This window comes from Melanerpes formicivorus, unplaced genomic scaffold, assembly GCF_026170545.1.
Source record: "Melanerpes formicivorus ecotype bairdi unplaced genomic scaffold, bMelFor1.0.p_v2 SCAF_12, whole genome shotgun sequence".
NCBI lineage: Eukaryota > Metazoa > Chordata > Aves > Piciformes > Picidae > Melanerpes > Melanerpes formicivorus.
The window spans coordinates 6,869,095-6,889,785 of record NW_027142364.1 but is presented as its reverse complement, the minus strand read 5'-3'; the positions used below and the strand labels follow the sequence as shown (position 1 = coordinate 6,889,785).

The following is a 20,691-nucleotide window of genomic DNA, read 5'->3' as shown; positions in this document are numbered from 1 at the left end:
TGAGCCTGGACATCTTTCAGTAACCAGCTGCCTCCTCAGTGAAGTCACAGCACTCTATCAATGTAATTTCAGTACCCCACATCTTTGGTTAATTTTTCCTCATGACCATCCCTCTTCAAACACCTACTTCAGTTGAAGTTTCAAAATTCAAAACGTTTCCTGGATCTCTAATTCTCAAAAAATACCTAATAGAGAAGAAAGCATAACTCATTTTTCACAGAAGTATCTGCTCTGAAATAGTCAAAAAGAAAAAAAGAAAAAAGGCAAACTATCTGTGAACCATGCAAGAGCAAAAGCAAAATAAAAATTGATAGACATTATCCCAAGTTTTGGAATGCAAGAGAACTAAGAAGATTGAAGTTACTAATAATCTCCTCCTACACTACCAATAATCCATCCAACACATGCAAGTATAAAGAAGCTTGTGTGCGCAGTATCCTTGAACCTGGGCTTTGTGTTAGTGATATAGCCATCTCTTGTCTTCCCTTCTACCTGCATGCTATTTAGGAGTGCACTTTCTCCTCTTCCTCCCTCAAAACTGACATCTACTTTTGCCAACACACTATTTTCTCAATTATCAGGAAACAGTAAATCACTAAGGTTGTGACGTACTTCTCCACATGCTGTTTTATAACTTCATGGTTTAAGTTTAGCTTAGGAATCCTCCTAATCACAGCTGCTTTATAACCATGAAAGTTTAACAGTGAAAAATAAATGCTAAATAGATAATTAAATTTAAGACAACTAACACTGTATGCTTTAAAAAATAAAACCAATCAAATCCTACAGTTAAAGGTAATTCTGATCAGAATCAGAACAATCACAAAACTAACTATCACTAGATTCATTGGATGTTTATTTTCTGGGGGAAAAAAAAATGTTAGAGGCTATACAACAGTTAAAGCTCACCTATGAGGGTTTTTAGGAAGGACAACTCCCTAAAATAACTATACTTGACAACGCTGTATAAAGATACCAGCCATGTGAGGATGAAAAATCTAGGGTTTTTTCCTGATAACAACACTGAACCCCCCCAAATTAAGGAAACTGAATATAAATTCAGAACTAAACATCTTATGACTTCTTTTTGAAACAGCAGTACAGCAAGGTAACACAGGAAAATTCCCAACTTCTGTGGCATATTTTAGTCAGTTTGTCTCTTTTTTTTGTCCATTAATAAACTGTTTAATCGCAAGGACTAAGATAAAGACTCTTTGGTAACTGTTTACCACCTTGCCCTCACAGAGCTCTATAGCAGTTACTTTTTGTTGACAGTTTTTAAACAGTGTCAGAAATGGGACTATTTTATTCTCAACCTCATTTCCTTTGCTTTCAAGAATATACAGTAGAAGCATCTTGTTAATGCTAAATTTTCTTGCTGTCATTTCACAAAATAAAGCACTAATGAAATGGTACCAGACACTGACATAGCTCAATACACTTAAGTGTCTGAATCTGCAAGTTACTTTACAGCTGTAACTATCAAGAGTCAACAGTGAAATACAAACTTGACATATGCAGAAAAGTGAAGCAACTGATGTCTTTCCACTACACTTAGGAGAAGTACACCAAAAAAAACCCAAGCAACACACACCAATAGCTACAACATGCTTAATCTGTGGAGTTTAAACACCAGGTTTAACCAGAGGTTAAGTGAAATGCACTGCTTTACTGATTCTTTTAGCACCAAGCTCAGTTCACAAAGTAGGTTTATTAGAAGTCCTGTCCTTGTGTGTGCATACAGTCTTCCAGCAATTAACTATAAATAAGGGAGGTGACTTGCTCAGCTATAAAAACACGACCCTCAGTTGTATAATACAGCATGGGTCACTCCAAAGGGATCTCAATTTAGAATTCTGGTCTGTCATGTTTTTGTACTGGTAGTACTTTAGTCATAGTTCTGCCATCACAAGGACCTTTCATATTTACTTGAAATAAACTAATACCATTAAATCAGTAGGTTTGGAAATAATTTACCTCTCCCTTCATCATGCGAACTTTTGCCAGCCACCAGCCACAAGGTTCTTGGTCATTTGCTCTAGAATAAACCTGAAAATGAAAGTAGTAAGAAACACTGACAGCACTCACAGACACAATTCACTTGCACATATAATGAAGAACATCCCAAATGTTCTAATTTTCATTAAACTGGAACAGTATGCTACATGAAAGCCGTTTCTGTATAAAACACGCAGGCACGTGGGGCTTCTTAAATTATTGTTGTTTTGTACCACAAGGATTGTGAACAGATTCCATTTGTCTGATGATTCTTTGTTACTGACAATTGAATAATAATGTCTAAAGGAAGACAAAACCTTGTCTCAATGCTTATTTGGGGACAATTCCTCACTAAATTCAAACACTGTCTTCACACTGAAGTTCACACAGAAGGACCTCCACAGCTAAGATATCTGCTTCAGTGCTGGCTTATTTGATAGACCTAGGACTACTGAAGTCAACACATGACTGTATTCCACATTTAACTACAGCTACCAAGTCAATGCAAAATTAGATATAGAAAAGAGAACTGCAGGCCAAAGTCATTTGCACACACAATAAACAACAAATTTTGCAACAGCAAGGATGGAGAAACCAATTTTTCACGTTTAGCCTCTAAAGAATGCAACAAATGGCATGCATTTCAAATAAAGTAACACAAACCCCCAGCATCTAAACTACATTGTTTCTTAAATTACACTAGCCAGAAACTATACAGGTATCCTAAAGAAACTCATTAATTTGATTTTAAGGACAAAAAAAGTCAAAAGAAGTAAATACTGTATTACTAGAAATTCTGCAATGAGATGGGAACAGAACATGTCTTAATTTCCTGGTTTAACATATCATTTCTAATTAACACTGTTTCTCTGTGAAACAGTGTAATTCATACAATTTCCTACCAGATTGTACCAGACATTTCATCTGGATTTAAACGACTGTTACTGGAAGAGCTCTATTACCTCTTCCTATCAAGAGATTTCCAATTACATTCCAGATCAAAAATGAAAATTACCTGGTCTTGGCTGTAATTCTGAAACATTTTCAGCTATTTTAAGATTTACATTTTGAGAAAGTTCCATTGGTAGCTCTTTGAGAAAACTGGAATGTCATGGAAAGCCTAATAAACCCATTACTAGACAAGGTCCACTTAAAATCTTGTGTTTGGTAATGTACTTGCAATCATCATCACTGCCTTGAACAGACATCAGTTATAGATGAGGACAGTTCACTAGGATAAACGCACCTCCACTTCATCTCCTTCACCAATTTCTTTCTTGATATCAGGGGGTGGCGGTAATCTGACTTCATTAAAGGGTACCTGGCGCTCTGGTTGCCAACTGAAAGTTGAAGAGACATCACACATTACTTCTAGAACTTTCCTGTTGCTTTTTTAGTTTTAGACTGAGTCTATATGGAGTGAGTTTTTACTAACCAAGTCTGTTTCTTCAGCTAGAAAGGAAACCTTGTAAGCACAGGAACAAAATAATCCCGTCAGACAAAAATAGCATCTGAGAGGATATTTAATGACAAAACAGTATTTAAATTAACTGAGAATTCTGATTTGATTGGGTTCACTTAATGGCTTTCATAAAAACAATAATCATATCATGCACTTAAATTTCTGCTGTTCAAGTTATTAAGCCTTTAGAGATGCAAGCTTGTGTTTGCAGTCCACCATGGGATTCATTCATTTCCTCACCTCATACTTAACATTTCGATTGTTACCATCAATGTTGTGAGTGCTCCAGGAAAACCTAACTGCATTAACAACATTTCTACCTACAAACTTATTAACACTCCCTAACAAGTGCCTGGAAAACAGACTCAGTTCAAAACATACCTTTGTATTTGCTTATCTATTAGCACTATGCACATGAAAGTAAAATTTTATATTCTTGTACAGAAAGGCTGTTTATTTTACCATAGCTGGCTGCACAAAGCATTTTAGTTGGAGAATACACTTTATGCACATTTTACTGAGACTACTGGAACATTTCACATCCTCTGTGCTCTCCTCAAATTCCTTTTCCTTCTAACTCTTGAGTGTGTCACAAAAAAACCATCAGCTGCTTCTCATTCTTTTCATCAGAAACCAAATTGAAGACTCTACACAGGTTGAAATAAAACCAGGGAGAAAAGAAAACACACAGTAACTCATCCCCCCCCAAAATTAACTTAAAATATCTGAGTGATTTTGATACCTGTCAAGGCAGTCCCATCATTTATGCCTATCTTAAAACTCATGAGTACAGAATCAATGTGTAAAAATAAGGATTACTCCAAATAATGCATTTTGCTGACTTCTAAGACATGCAGAGAGAGCTGCCTAAGTGAGTAGAACAAGTTTCAGAGTTAAAAGCAAAGAACACTTCTGTAACTTTCTGTATGATTTCGGTTTTCTGAGGTGACAGCTTTGGCTCAAGTACCTCACTTAATAAAGATGTGAGGTATCCATATAGCTTTGCTCTAGCCATTATTACACACTTCATAGTGGAACTTTTAAAACAAGAAAGTGTCAAAGATTACTTCCGGGTATTTTTTAATGTAACTGTGGAGAAGGGGACAGAAGGCTCAGTTCTGAGAATACAAGGAGTCAAAGTTTTGATGGCAAAAAGTCCAAAATTGAAGCATCTCACTTGTCAAACTAAAGCAGTATGTTTCAAGAATTTACTTACAACTGGCTACAAATTTCCTACTTAGATGATCTGATAAAATTGATGTTTAACAGTCAGAAGGATTACCAAAATACCTGCCACGAACTACAAAAAAGGGAGGTGCCTGCTTCTCACAATGAGGAAGACTTTCAGTATGGCTACTTCGAATTCCAGCAGGCCAATATGACCTTGCACCTCCAGATCCAGTTTTCTGTCTTACAGAGTAATAAAGATTCTCTGTTCATTCTTCACCTCCAAGAAAATGTCTCTTAAAAAAGTAAGGACATCTGCCCAGAGATTACTCCTTGCTACGGCCACAAAACCCTCAGCAGCAGTCTGTGCTAATACACCAATTTTGGGAACCTTACAATAGCTGTAAATAAAGACTGGTTAACAATAGCAGAAAATGCAAACTGACAGCATAGAGCACCTTTAGGGAAGTAAATGTTTTAACTTCATTAGTGCTCATCACTATCAGAACTAAATGATGCATTTGGGACAGGGCGCTCTTGCCAGCGTTGGTTCTACCAAAGCCTTTATGCATTTTACTCAGTAAAGAAGGTAATAATTTATCAGCTTTATATCACAGAATAATTTGTCTAGAACTGTATATTCACTTCCTGACAAAACCTATTTTTGGTCAACATTCAACATATGTTGTAGGTCATCCTTTTTGGAATATGGCTATTGTTGCCAGACTTTCTATAAAACATATGGATGATATGGTTGCTAAACACTAGAAATGTGTTTGCCAGCAATCAGACCCCTGCTGTGAACCACAAGCACCTTATGGCTGCTTCCTCTCTGTCGTGAAAGTATATGCTGTGAAAGCAAAGAGCCTCCTGCCTTGAAGAAAAGTAATATATATATTGAATAAAATACTGCAGACTTGCCACATCTCAGACCATGGATAGAATGAAGGACTCTATTTGTTTTTCTGTTTGCTGGGGTTTGGGGTGGGGGGTATGAAAGCCTAGAAGATGGTAACAACTTCCATAACCACCTCAACCTTAGTACAAATTATAGTTGCCATCTCATATTTTTCATAGGAGGACTAGAAAACACAGGTTAGAAAGAAGCAACAAGTCAACTCTGCAGGCTAAATGCTAGGGTTACTTCTTTCTTTTTTCCTCTCTAGGATTCATTTTTACACATCTATATGCATACACACATACATGTACACCCATAGACACTCTAGGATTATATATTCAGGACTATAAAATACTGTTTATAAACACACAATTCCACACTCCCTAGTATTACCTTTATTACCCAGCAATATTTCTTAAAGAAAGGCTCAAAGACTGATCTACATGTTGGTGCTGGCAGAGTTTAGTAATAATTTTCAGATCAAAAGCTGATGCAATTTTTAAGCTCTCCACCTACCAACTGGTAGGGAAATAAAAACAAGGCTGTAACTCCCAGAGTATCATAAATTATCCCTGGAATCTCCCAGGTAATCCATGGTGTTATCAGCATGAATGCTGAACAAAGAGTATTCTTTTGTACTTTACGATCCTGTGGATTATCTTTAACTTGCCACTACAAGTCCCCAGTAGCACTGCCATGTTTATGTGTTACATAAAGTGGGTCTGGTGGATGAATCTTTCACTACAACTCAGTTGTCAGGCTGGATATCTATGCATATTTATTTCCTTACTAGTTAAGAAGGAAAATCGATCACCATCAGGACACTTCTCTCTCTCTCTTTCTGATTGAAAACACTGATCAGCATTCCTCAGATTAGACACAATTGTTTATTTACTAGAAGTACTTTGGTGTTTTCCATCTTCTTCTACTTTGAGAGTATTGGACCTCTATCACAATTTTAATTAAATTTGGCTGTCACATATATGGGCATCATAAAGAGAACAAAAAAGGTAAAAGGACTGTGTAACTGATGAGCTGAATTCTGACACAGCAATTCAAGAAGGTGGTTAACAGAGACTGAACAAAACAGTGAGCCTGTACTGCTAGAACTACATACCTACCTCCCTAACGACATCTACTTCCTCTTAGTGTCAAAACCACTGTAATCACAAAACTGAAACAGACTAATACTGGAACGATACTTTCCCCCCTTTTTTTAGAAAGCAAGCTACTTACTTGTTTTCAAATACAACTGTGAGCGAGTCCTCATGAACATCTTTGATAAATCCCTAAAACACAAATATTGTTGTTAGAAGAATGCAAGTGAAATCAAAACAAGGCACCAATTCTGTGCAGCCTGTAACAGCAGACCACCATCAATGCTTCAGTTTAGGAAAGTTCCAAGGCACTATCCCACTGTTCCCATCAGGCTGCTGACATTCTTAGTTGGCTATTCTAACAAATACACTGCACAAGGACTGTTTCAAAAGACTGTTCAAGCCAGCACATTTGCAACCGAGAATTCACTATCAGAGTTCATTATTTTATCTACAGGTGTGTCCAACTGTTTTACAGCAACAAAAAGGACAGAGATACAGACCAAGGGCAATTCATCCAACTCACAATAAGATGTCAAATAGCTGCATGGAGCACTATTTGCTTTATAGGTGTTCTTCTCAACACAAAACTGAATCCCAGACAACCACCTCATAGAACAGGGCAAGAACAAGCTTGGATGAAACTTGGCAATACAGACTGCCATAGAACTAGTTACAGTATCATGTTTCAAGCACCAAAATAGGGACTGTATGAGGCCAAATACTTGTAGGACCTCACAGGGGGAAACATAAATAAATAGTATTTCAGGTGTTTTTGTGTCACATTGTTCACAGATACAGTTGTATTTAAGTATCCAAACAGAAATTAAGTCCCTACCTCTATCTCTCAGTTAAGGAAGGCAGGCATATTGCATAAAAAAGCAGATAAAAAGACAAGAAATATCTTTCAGACTACTCCTGCCTTTACTATAACCTGCTATTTGTCCAAGCAGTGGAGGTCAAGGATGAACCTGCAGGGCTTTTTTTAAAGTGTAAGAAGTTGCATAGCTATGTTAAGAGAAATTCCAGGAAATCTGCTGAATGGATTATACACACTTAAGAAACCACCAGCTGAGGAGGATGAAGTATCCATCAACTGTGCAAGGAGCAACCAGCCCACAGAGGTATTATGTGTCAGGCTCAGGGAAGATAAATTTTGACACAGGAGATCCCTCAACATAACGAGGGACAGCAAAGGAGTCCACACTGACAGCTGGTTGCAAGGGACTACATAAACACATCTCCTTTACCCAAACTCCTACATGGGTAGTGCTGTGAAGACATTTATTCAAAACCTGCTATTCTGCTTCCTAAACTTCACCCCAAACCATCTGGCTCTAGCACAAAGCATACAGGTAACCCTGCACAAAGCAGGTCACCAGAAATTACCTACTAAAATAAACCCTTTCAAAGGCTATTCTGCCACTGCAAAGGAAGGCAGGCAAACCTCCTTCTTTGAAAGGTATGCAGCTGAAGCAGGTAGCAATAAATACGCCATGAATCAGGAACTTTTCCATGCCAAGGAAGTTTCTGGACAGGTAACCTGGAGAGGAATACTGAAGTAATGTCTGCTTAAAGATGCAAAAAGCACACAAAATTTTATTGCTTTAAGTATGTATTAGCTAACAATAGAGGTAAAGCTGAACTTTTACTACCAGCGTCCCCCTCAAACATGCCCTAATATGGGGAAGAATTAACAGAGCCTAAAGTGCAAGAAAGAAGAGTTGTTCTACTACAAGTCAGTCAAGCAAAACAACCAAATCACAGCACTGTACCTCAAGTTCATGCAATCCAACATCTGCTGAGTAACAGCTTATCAACAGAAAGCAGTATTCAAAGAGACTTAACTCTCTACTATGGTCAGCCACTTATCAGCATTCCAAGAGACTGTGATTCAAAACTAGTCTTTGCCTCATTATGCTGCTGTAATTCATAGCTGAGCCTTACCTCTTATTTACATTATTACATGCTTTCACAGTACTCAGCTAGGGTAGAGAAATACATATTTCATTCCTGAAGTCAGACTAAATTAGATAAAGATTTTGCAGATCCGAATTCAGTTATCTTTGCTATAAAAACAAAACTTCAGGGTCAAGAGATTCAAAATCAGCTCCCATGAAACACCTGAAAAGCATTCACAACTCTGTCCTGCAGAGTTTAATAAATCCTGAATCCACTGACTAGCTGCAGGTTTCATTAATGAGACAAAAGAAAAAAAGGAAACCCAACTACACTGACTCCCCAGTATTTCAGACAATGTAGTCCATTACTAGGTAAAGTCTGGCTTTCTGTGTAATGGTATAAACAGGTTTAAGATTCACAGCTGATTTTCAAGCTAACATCCTGCTGAAAAGTGAGAAAGATGAAGTGGAACAATAATGCAGAGACATGACTAACACCAGACTAACAGCTGACACTGCACAAACATCAGCTGCATAAACAGAAACATGGAACACTTAATAAAATCAAAAGTGCAAATTCCAACAAAGAGTCTGTGCATTTTACAATACCATGTGGGTTTCAGGATCTTCTTCACACAAGGAAGTCTTTCAGTTCAAACTGTGCACACTCCTCTTATCAGAATATAATGCAGACATGTATGCAGTAACTTGCTTGAAACTATCCCAACTGCATTTTCAGTATTTATATATGAGAAAGAGTCAAAATCAAATAATGATCAGGAATGAACTTCAGGTCACAAGTGGACATAGGCAAAGCACTAAGAAAAATCATGTAATTACTTCAACTATACAGTTGTGAGACATGAAAAAGGTCTGATCAGAGTCTGGTGGCACAAACACAAGATTAATGGTGAAGGAATTGAAGTCAGAAATCCAAATCTTCCTATCTCTACAGCTGGGGGAAGAAATCACATTTACAGTTACATGAAGCACAGGAACCTATGAGGTACTCAAGATTGTATGGCTCATTTGCAATAGAACTAGAAATAATTAGACTTCAATACAGGTTTTAAATAGTTTTACAAGAAATTATTCCATTATTGTCAAGAAACATGCCAAAAGTATCATCAAAACATTTGCTCTAAGTAAAAATTTCTGAATGCTACTTTCCTACCTACAACCATGACCTTTACCACAGGCATTATCAGCTATCACAACTACAAGATAAAACCAGATAGATTTCACAGGTCAGGATGAGATTTACTGTAATTTAAGTATTCCCAGAGCCTACAGATGGTTTGTTTTTTTTAAATGTTTTACAAAAACTGTGATATTAAGATATTTTGCAACACAAAGTAGTTCTTCTATGTTAAAAGTTGTATTAAACCCTATAAATTCACAAGGATTTCTTCAGAAATTGTATCATGAACACAAACCAGAAGACTAAATATGCTGGTTTTCAACTAAGAATTCTGAAGGAGTTCTTTAACAGTGAGGTAACCTGCATTATAAATAGATTTGTACTCTAAGATTGTCCTAGTCATGGCTGATACTGTATCAAAAACATTTTCTATTAAAGTAAGTAATGATGCATCACCTTAACTTTGACTCAAATGAACAAGGTACTCCATTACTGCAATTTCATTTAGCAGTGTTGCCTAAGATAGGTAGTGCCAATATCTAAGTTTGAGATTTTCTGTTTCTTACAGGACACTGCATGTATCCTTATTCCAAAGAGAGGTGATGAGACAGAGCTAACAAGAGACCACTAAACACACAATCAATAAACATGATGAAATAGAAAACATACAGTAATGAATTGCATTAAGTAAGTTTACACATAACAGTCATCTGTTACTGCGCAGGGCAGGAAGGGAAGAAAAATTGATGTGACTTCATCTTGCCAGGCCTCCAATTTGGACTGTCCAGATATTAGTGTCAGTCATTCAGTTTACACAGTCAGCTGGACTTCTGGAAGTCCATGTATGCCCTGCTTGCTGCAGCCCAGCTTACGAGGCAGGCAGGAGACTTACTGTACTATAGGCTATTAATGTCCTGCTGGCTCCCCAGGCACTTCGGTTCAGACCTGTCTCTGCCACTCACTTGGCAGAGGCAAGCTCCCAGCCCTAGCACCTGTGAAGGAGGGGTAATATCACTAGGACTCTTGCCTGCGCTTGCAATCAGAGATCCAGCAAATGTAACACAGAGCCTGCCCATGTTAAGTATGAACAAAAGAACAAAAAACTATGAACAGATCATTTGCCACCAGAATTACTACAGCTGAGACTTCACCTCGTAACACACACTCACACGCTTCTTTCCCTTTTACCTGGGTTTTGCTCGCAGATTTAGGATTAGGATCTGCTGATAACATAAACGGATCACGACTTACTGAAGTGCCCTTACAGTGAACTGTATGTCTCTGTATATATACACACATGCTGCTTTTTTTTTTTTCCTCTGAAGTCCAGCCACAGGCAAAGCTACAGAACCTGTGTAACAGGCAGATGCAATTCAAGTTCGCTCTTCATCCTGCTCTCATATTTGACCCTTTGGTAGGCTGGTCCAATCTAAAAATGAGGTGCTGTAGTTGAGCTGTAAACATTCTTTCCAGGGACAGCCACTGTGTTGGTTTTGGAGACACACATACCTGCACACTAAACACTATACTCAGATCACCTTACCCACTGCTGAGCAAATTTCAAACAGTAAACGTTTTGGCATCTGGTACCATGGACTGTTTCTGAACCAGTCATGTAAAGGTCAAGAAGCCTATATCCAATTACCAATCCTTTTACTCCTTTCCAAAGCAAGAAACATTCATACCCAACTTCATGTAACAAATACATGAAATAATTATTACTAAGGGATGTGGCCCCTGCTGATCTCCCAGGATAAAAAACTAAAAAGAAAGAAAAATAAAGAATAAAGCAAACACATCTAACTTAAGTAATCAATCCAGTGGGCAAAAAGACTGAACTTCATGAAGTATTACTTTCATTGGAAGTGACTATCTGCACCTGCTTATACAAGAAGCAGATGATAGAAAGCAGATCTAGCTTGCTACAAAACACAAGCATTACAAGGAGGCATCAGGTAAGAATGAGCTCCTGTACTATTATATTAGTTTTATCAGCCACAGCCACCTCTATTACATTAGTGATTATTTTCTTTCACAATCATAATTGTATGTAGATTCAAGGGTCCTTATGACAGTTATGAAAGAACATTAGCACTCAGTCTCTTGGTTTAGGCTTATTCATTGAAGTCTGAAAGACTCACATGACTTACACTGCTTTCTTCATACTCATATTCCCATAGGGCAAAACCTCTGAAAGACATCAACCCTCTGCTGATTATGTACATCAGCAATCATTAATCACTGCCTGCAGCATCTCCCTTTCATCAGCCTAAAAGGGTCAAGCAAATGGCTCATCAACAGCAATGACTACAGACACTTCTTGCTACAGCCTACACAACTTTACTGATCTCTTGAATGTCAAGAATACCTGAAATTTCCCACCCATTAGGGCTACATACAACAAACAAATGCTGACCATTACATGACAGCTGAGATCTTTAAACAAAAGTCATTCCAGTTGCCATGTTTCCTGGTGCAGTAAGTGGGTATGAACAGCTGTGTAGGCTGCACTCTTAATGACCATTTCCTATTTTGGTAACTATCAAGCTTAAAAAAAAACACCACCTTCAAGAATTGCTTTCAAAGCCACTAACTAAACATGTTAAGACAAATTAAAAAGCCATTGTATTTTTTATTGATACATAAACTTTGCCTCACACAGAATTGCTCATCATGCTTTGATACTGAACATGTGGAGAAATGCTGTGTACTACAATTTCATCACTTCTTCCCTTTGCAATACTTTGACTGGTTTCTACCTTGAGGCCTATGCCTACTCCTGCTACCAGCATTTGGGTTAGTCCCATTAGCAGAAGAACTGCACCTCCCAAAAGAAAAGCAGGTCGAAAGGAAAGTCTGAGTTTCATTCTAGTTTACATTTTCATGTATTTTATGTCTTTCCATAATCTAAACAGGTCCTAGTCCAGAAGAGTGCAAGGGTGCGCAACACACGAGTCAGTTTTTCAGCACCTCTAAGTCTCAACAAGGAAGAACACAAATGGCTCTTTCAGAGTTACTCAGATGCCACTGAAGGATTCAAGAGAAGGAAGTTATCTGGTGTTCAATCTATGTACCTTGGTCTCATTCTGTTGTAAGGCCCAACCTACTTTATGTAAGCTGAGATCCAAACTCATGACTAATGTGCAGAGCCAGGGCTCCAATTTGCACATAAGAGGGCATACACAGGCTGAAAGATATACCGGATAAAACAGAAGCTTTCACCTTCTTCTTGCCAAGAGGTGCACAGACATTCTTCACAACTGGCAGGACCACAGAAGCAAGGGGCACAAGCTGAAACATGGCAGTTTCTGTATGAATGTCAGGAAGCATTTTTGTTTGTTTTTACTGTAGGGTGATGGAGCATTGAGGATAGGTTGTCCAAAGAGGCTGTGAAGTCTCCACCCTTGGAGATACTCAAAAACCACCTCAACACAGCCCTGGGCAACTGGCTTTAGATGGCCCTGTCTGACTAGGGCTGTGGACCAGATGACCGCTCACAGTTTCCGTCAGGCTCAATCATCTGTGAATCTTAATGACACAGAGAATCATCATCTTGAAAACACTACAGTCAGGCCAGGATGAGCCTGGAAGTATTCAATTTTCACTCTCTCCAACCCACTTCAGAGGCCAAAAATCAGAGATATTTTTGCAAAATGAAAAGCCTACCCAAATAGAAAAACTAACCTGCAGTCTAGCACGCACTCGGAAAGCACCAACAGCCCGGCTCTCAGGAAGTCCTCACATCTCTAATGTATGCATAGCCTTAAGTAGTAGGATTCATCCATCATGTCCATTCTCCTCCCTGTTCCACAACATAAACCTCACCTTTTTTCAGAAGGCCGTGATCACTTGGAGCCCCATCAGAGACATCTGTTCTCTAAAGACAAAGGGTGCTCAATATTATGATATATAACAAGTCTTCTGAGCTGCAGGGAGTAGCTAAAAACTGACTCTGCTGTACACTGGTTGAGAATCTGGGATAAAATAAAGGCAGACACTGTCCTATTCTCCATCTTATACGACTTTTTTTAAAGGAAAAAAAAAAAGGAGGGGAAAAAGGTAAACATAAATTAGTTTGGAGATTAATAAAACACAAAGTTAAATTTATACACTGTTTTTTTTTGTACAGGACAGAGAATAAAGAAGTTATCTTGGGGTGTCCACCATGAGCACAGTTACTGTCCACTGACTGATAGATCATGCAAGATATTTTGACTTTTTGTGTATTTTAATAAAGGACACCATTTTCCTTGCTAATTTATAGGAACTACACTCTGTGTCTAAGTATTTATTGTTGAAAGTGAATTTTAGTAAAATGAAGAACAATTATTAGAGAAAGAAGAGAACCTATAAAGAGTATAACTGACCATGGCCCAATCCCTACTAACTACTGAAAACCCCACTGTAACGCCCCACCAGATTTAATCACTACCTTTATGCTACTACAGCCATGTTGCAGATCATATTAACAACTCCTTAAAAGAAAATAAAAATTGTCATCTGATTGTTTAGGTAATTATTTTATTTTTTCATCTCTGCTGGCATAGCAGGATTCTCCACATCTCAAGAAGGCACACTGAGATAATGAATATGAATTCAGACTATTCTGAAAGCAGACCTCAAATTTCATCCCATCTTAACAAACCAGAAATTTGTTGCCACCCTCTATACAGTGACAAGGGGCTGAGAGAAGCCAAAGCCCATTCTGATCTTATCAATGCTAGTATTAATACTACCAGTGTCTAAAATACTTCCTAAATCAGACTGATCTGCCTCTCTCCTTTGTTTCAGACACTTTACATCACTAGTAGTGTTATTTAGCTCCACGACACATGAATAAACTTGGCCTACCTCAACAATAAGACTCACAAAATGGAGTCACTGACACACATATTTCACTGCATTTAGCTCACAAGAACAATCTTCTGAAATTGTGTTTCAGTTTCCTTTACTCAGTTTTGGTTTTTTTTTGGGTGGGTTCTGTGAGGGGCTTTTCCCCCCCTCCACATTAACAGCATATTATTGAGGTAGGACTTTGCTCGCTGTGGGTCCAATCACTCTAACCTGACTTCATCCACCATGAAGATGCCATCAGTGAACTTAATCTCGATTTCATTGATCTGAAAGCCATTAAAGCCCTTTTAAAGTAAAACTTCTGCTTTTGTTAGCCACTGTTCACAGATCTAAAACACAGGATGGGTGCTAACCCAAGCCTGACAATTCTCTTTGACTCAGGAGGAGACGTCGTTGCAGATTTGAAATCAGACTTACTGTAAGAAATCTTTCAGTCCAAGAATTCAGTACATCTCCTAATAACTCCCATTAGTCTCACATTCCTCTTAAGCAGAGGGAACAACTACTACAGCTTAAAAAGTTGTCCAAGATCACAAGATAGGAAATGAAAGATAAGGAGAGTGCCTCCAACTACTGGGATTCCTAATGGGCATGTGAAAAGAAGAAGAAAAAAAAAAAGGGGGCAACAAAAAGAATGTATTTAAGAGTATCATATTCTAACTACAAATGATTCTGGTGTATTTCAAGCCCAAGTAAAAATGTCTCTCAATTCCAAAATTTCTTTATTAATTTTGGTAACAATTTCAGAGGATATAGGGGATACAGCTTACCCCAATTACATTCTTTCCTTGTAAGAGTACATCCTATTAGCTTCTTTCAATAGCCAGCTAGTTGAAAAAAAACCCTGGTTCTGAAGTAACTTGGTTACAATCCTTTAAACACCAACTGCCTTTACATACCATACAATTACCACATGACTTCCAAGCCAACCTCACAGCTGCACAGAGGAAATTCAAGAGGGGAAAATAAAAAAAAAAGCAACCAAGGAGACCCCCCCACCCCCCTGTGTAATGTTGCATGTGCAATACCGCACTGTATGTGGTTAGGCACAATAGCTACAGAGAATTCCGAGATTAAATACCCCTAGAACACAGCCACACCGTCTGTAGACAATACCGGCTGGAATCAGTCCTCCTGGAAAGGAAGACAGAAGGCTCTTGCCATAAAAAGAGCTGGGATTCTTAAACATCTGAAGCCAGGCTCAGAGGAAAATGACTGACAGGCAACAGCTGAGAGTATTTTGCATTGATCCTGTAACATCCTGCCATTCCATGAAGGGTGATAGTGAAGGAAGCTTTCTGATGACATAAATAAACTCGAAATCTTTAAGAAATTATTTAAAACATTTTAAAATCATTATTTTCGGCTCGGGTCACCCCCTCCCACCCAAAGGCCCTACTTCTTCCAAAAATATCCCCTCCACGCCCACCCACCCATTCCAAAATGAAACTCAAGCGAATGCCCGTGCTGTGCATCTGCTACCCCCGGCCCTGCCAGCGCACTCCCTTCGCGACACACTAACCTCCCCTGAGAGCAGCCCTTATCAGCCCGCCTCGTCACCACCGTCCCCAGCCACTGCCGCCCTTGCTCCATCCCCACCGCCCCCCAACCCCCTCTCTCCCAACCATTCCCCCCGAGCCCCTCCTGACCAGCCATCTCCCCCGGTCCCCTCCCCACTGCAGCGCCCCTCCACCACCGCCCCCACCACACCCAGACACCTTCCCTCAACGCCCTTCCCCCCCTCACCTTCCCCTCCTCCGCGGCCCGGCGCAGGGGCTTCCCCCTACGGCCGCCAGCGCCTCCCCGCCTCCGACCGAGCGCGGAAGCCGCCGGACGGCCACCACCCGTACAGCCCCCGCCACGCCGGCTCCGCCGCCACAAGCTCCCCGCACCGGTACCTTGTAGAAGGCCCCGTTAGAGCCGCGCACTTCCACCGTCAGCTCCTCCATGTTGAGCGCGCAAAGGACGCCGGGACGTGCTTCTAGAAACTGTCACCACGGGGGGGAGCGCTGGCGGGCCCCCCCTTTCCCCTCTGCCCGCCCCCCGCGGGCTGGGGGCCGCGCCGCCGCCGCTCCGCCCCTCCTCCGCCCGCCGTGGGTCTGCCCACACCGCGGGCCGGGGGGCGATCCCGGCCGTCAGGCTGTGTTTTCCGTGCGGGAAGGACTGTCGGCCGCTGCCTTCTCCCCCGCCGCGGCCCGCGGGAGTGGGAGCGGTCCGGCTGCCGCGCGGCCCCGCTGCCTGCCGGTGCGGCGGGTGGAGGGGGGTCTGCAGCACCCGCCCTCGCTCCTTCCCTCCCGCCCGCCCGGAGGCGCAGGTGGCCCAGCAGCCTCGCCCTGGCCCCGCGGGAGTGGTTGCCGTGTGGTAATGGAGGAAGTGGCGGCGCTGGCGCTGCCGGCCGCAGTCAACGCTGCAGGGAAAATGCGGCGTTTTGTTTGTTTGTTTTAAAAAATAAATTCAAAAGGCCGGGCCTTAGGGGACACCTTCCGCTCCCGAGCCGCCTCAGGCGGCCTGGCTCGCCGCCCGTTGTAATCAAGATGGTGCCCGTCATCCACCCGTGCACCCAGCTTTCACCACGTTCCTTGTGCTCGGCTCTTTGTCCGTGCCGGTGCTGGGGCCTGGCCTTGGGGGCGGGGAGCGCCCCCGCCTCCTGCGCTTGGTTCCCTTCCTCAGGGGCTCGGCCGCCGCAGGGGGGATACCCGGGGCCCTGACGTGGAGTGTGGGGGGGGTGCTTGGTTGCCGGCTGTGTTCTTTCTTCCTTCACATAGACTACAAAATAACAAAAATTGTCAAATGACTTTGCTATTTGAAGATGACCCCCACAACACAACCAGACCTGTATTGCGATGAGCTCAGTGCTCACATAAGCTTAGTCATGCAGAGCTTGATGAAAGGGCTGTGGTTTTGCCAAATGCATATATTTTTTTGCAATAGCTTTCAAGATCAGTAACCTTTCAAATGTACTTTCTGTTTTCTTGTTAGATGTCAGCCCCAAATGAACAGGAGCACATGATGGCATTTTACTCATCAAATGTTTTCCTTTTTTGTTTCTCTGGCGTTAATCTCCCACGGTAGTTTTTGGGTTTGGCAGCGTCTGTCAGAGGCGTAAGGATTTCAGATAATACAGATCTAGAAGTTTTGAGAAAGCCGGCCACAGGGTAAAGAGACTGAAATGTGCCTCAACGGAAGGACTGATACGGGTTCACCATTATCAACTTCACTTGCATGCTTCTGGCTAACCCTCACGCATTCCAGGTGATAGCTAGCATGCAAATCTGACCATTGATATTCTCTGCTTGTGTTCTTTAGACATGTGAGAGTGTGGGGATGAGCTGGGAGGGTTTTGTTGAGGAAGAACTGAAGGTCACAGGTGGAGCCAAAGTTACTTCTCTCAGAACAGTAGAGCCTTGAGTCATTCTGATAAAGTATGAAGGAAAATGAGACACAAATAATTTGTAAGGAAAACCCAAAAGAGCAATAGGCTCTGCTTGTTCCAGAAAAAAAACAACAAACCACCAAAACCAAACATGCTTCTTTCCACTCAATAACTCCTATCTTTGTCTATGAGATAGTGTTTAGCAAAAAAAAAGGCAGTCGTGTGACCCCCACTTCTCCTATGCTGTCTGCAAGAATAGTCTCATTCTTGCCTAGTATTTATTCCTCAGGAATGTTGGAAGGAACAGTGTGGCCAGCAGGAGCAGGGAGGTCATTCTGCCCCTGTACACTGCACTGGTTAGGCCACACCTCGAGTACTGTGTCCAGTTCTGGGCCCCTCAGTTTAGGAAGGATGTTGACTTGCTGGAACGTGTCCAGAGAAGAGCAACAAAGTTGGTGAGGGGCTTGGAACACAAGCCCTATGAAGAGAGGCTGAGGGAGCTGGGGTTGCTCAGCCTGGAGAAGAGGAGACTCAGGGGTGACCTTATCACTCTCTACAACTACCTGAAGGGAGGTTGTAGACAGGTGGATGATGGTCTCTTCTCCCAGGCAGCCAGTACCAGAACAAGAGGACACAGTCTCAGGCTGCGCCAGGGGAGGTTCAGGTTGGATGTTAGGAAGAAGTTCTATACAGAAAGAGTGATTGCCCATTGGAATGGGCTGCCCAGGGAGGTGGTGGAGTCGCCGTCGTTGGAGGTGTTCAGGAGGAGACTTGATGGGGTACTTGGTGCCATGGGTTAGCTGTTTAGGTGGGTTGGATTGGTTGATGGGTTGGGCGTGATGATCTTGAAGTTCTCTTCCAACCTGGTTTGGTTTATTCTAAATTCTAAATAAAGGTTTATTCTAAATTCTAAGGTACCTTTAATTATTTAAATCTTTTATTGTTTGACTCTTTAGAAATGACCCACAGTTTGTCAGTGTTGCCTAGGCCACACATAACTTAGCCCTTGAAAACTGATGGGTGCCCCTTTTCCTATTAGCAAAGGGCACTCAGGACTCTCCAGGATAAGGTATGAAACCTGATAATATGAAACAGACAGTTGTGCTGCAAAAATTCTATGCCCAGAATTTTCATTGCCATAAGATTGAATAGTCTGAGGTTTAATGATTCAGCTTCCAAGACACAGTTTCTCAGTGTCAGCTGCTGGGGGGAAAAAAAAAAAAAAAGGGCAAAACCAAACTATGCATGAGCTGCTGGGCTCGGGAGTAACACAAGATAAAAACCTCCAATAACTAACTTCAGAGCTGTGCGAGGTGCCTGGGTTCCCACATTTGCAAAACGGGACAGTTCTGGTCAATAATGATAACGAGAACTGGCTTGAACCCGTGCAATCTGCATCTGAAATTGCCTGATAAAAATTGTTTTTCTGGAAGTGGGCACATGATAGTAGTTAAAGTGACAGGGTTGTTTACAGATTCATACTGGGGAGACTGCTATACCTTGGTGAAAGTGGGGGTAGAAGAGAGTCACTATTAGCTTGTGGACCAGAATAGTTTGCAGCGCATCAGCCAGATTGTTAAGGATCAATCTAAGTTTAGTTTTCACTTCATGTAAATTAGAAGTAACTAGTACCTTAAATTACATAAAGTACTTGTGGAATTTTTTTTCTTTACTCACTTTCTGGAACCTAAGTCATCTTCTGGTAGTAACTACCTAAAACTTCTTTCACAAGATGTTATAAGGTGATTATGTTTTTGTTTTCATTTTGCAATACCCGTAGTGAAACTGACACCTACATTTCATAGAGCTCCTCTTGTCAGGCAGATGCTGTAAGTCAAATTGCACCACTCTCTACTCTCTGTTGAAACAGTTGGGCCATGCAGGAGTAAGAGCAAACTTCATCACGCCAAAAGGACAGCAAGCAAGAAATGGAAAGATTCTGTGTCCTTGGGACCCTTGATTGGAAAGAGCAGAAAAGTTTTTGCTTAGTTAAGTGATGGTGAAGGATTAAACACTGAAGGATTAGGATTACTGTTTTCAAATACATTGGCACACAGAGGGCATAACAATCAATTGGAAACTAGGGCCATAGAAGGCAGAAAGCATGAGTAGCAAAAAGACTCCCAAATAGGTACAGGCTGACTGTTAATGATTTAGCTTATATAGTTTAAGATGGGGGGGGGTTGAGAAAGTTCTAGAACAGCCTTTCAGAAGAATTAAATAGTCGAAGGTTATAGTGCCTAGCTTGTTTTTGGGTGGAAAAAGCATTTATGAGGGTGATGTATCATAAGCAATGCAAACCATACCTTTTTGAAAGTATTGATTCCAGCAAATAAAAAATCAGATCCCTCCCCCATCCTTCCACATGCTGTTGTCTGAAATTCAGGAAGCATGTGGACAACCTGGAGAGGGTTTGGGAAAAAGCCACAAAATCAAGGACTGAAAATGTAACTCACGGTGAAACTGTACCGCAGCAGAGTTTTAATTTGAAAAAAAAATAAAATATATATATTTGTGGCCACAATCTGCAAAATCCTGGACAGCAGGAAAAAAACATGAAGGCCTCTTCGGACTCCTATCACTGGCAGTTCTAAAATCAAGATTGGATAGGCTCTGGTTCGTACAAAATTAAAGTAATGACAGTATTACCAAAGGTGAGAAAGGAATTGTGATTCTGGGGCCTTCTGCCATCAGACTCTGTTAAAACCAGCACCAGAACAAGGGGACACAGTCTCAAGCTGCGCCAGGGGAGGTTTAGACTCGAGGTGAGGAGGAAGTTCTTCACCGAGCGAGTCATTCG

At 41.0% G+C, this 20,691-nt stretch overlaps 1 protein-coding gene across 3 annotated transcripts in view; it reads right to left on the bottom strand.

Annotated features, from left to right (window-relative positions):
- Positions 1-16,765, bottom strand: part of FXR1 (FMR1 autosomal homolog 1) — a 36,111-nt gene extending 19,346 nt beyond the window's left edge. The window contains exons 1-4 of one of the 3 annotated variants that reach the window (XM_068145081.1): positions 16,417-16,765; positions 6,762-6,814; positions 3,245-3,338; positions 1,978-2,049 (exon numbers count right to left, since the gene is read on the bottom strand). In XM_068145081.1, coding sequence (XP_068001182.1) covers positions 1,978-2,049; positions 3,245-3,338; positions 6,762-6,814; positions 16,417-16,467 — 270 coding nt within the window. In that variant the 5' untranslated portion in view covers positions 16,468-16,765. Of the gene's footprint in view, positions 1-1,977; positions 2,050-3,244; positions 3,339-6,761; positions 6,815-16,416 lie in introns of those variants that run through there. The other 2 variants (XM_068145082.1, XM_068145083.1) reach the window with 2 other exon arrangements.
- Positions 16,766-20,691: the final 3,926 nt, after the last annotated feature.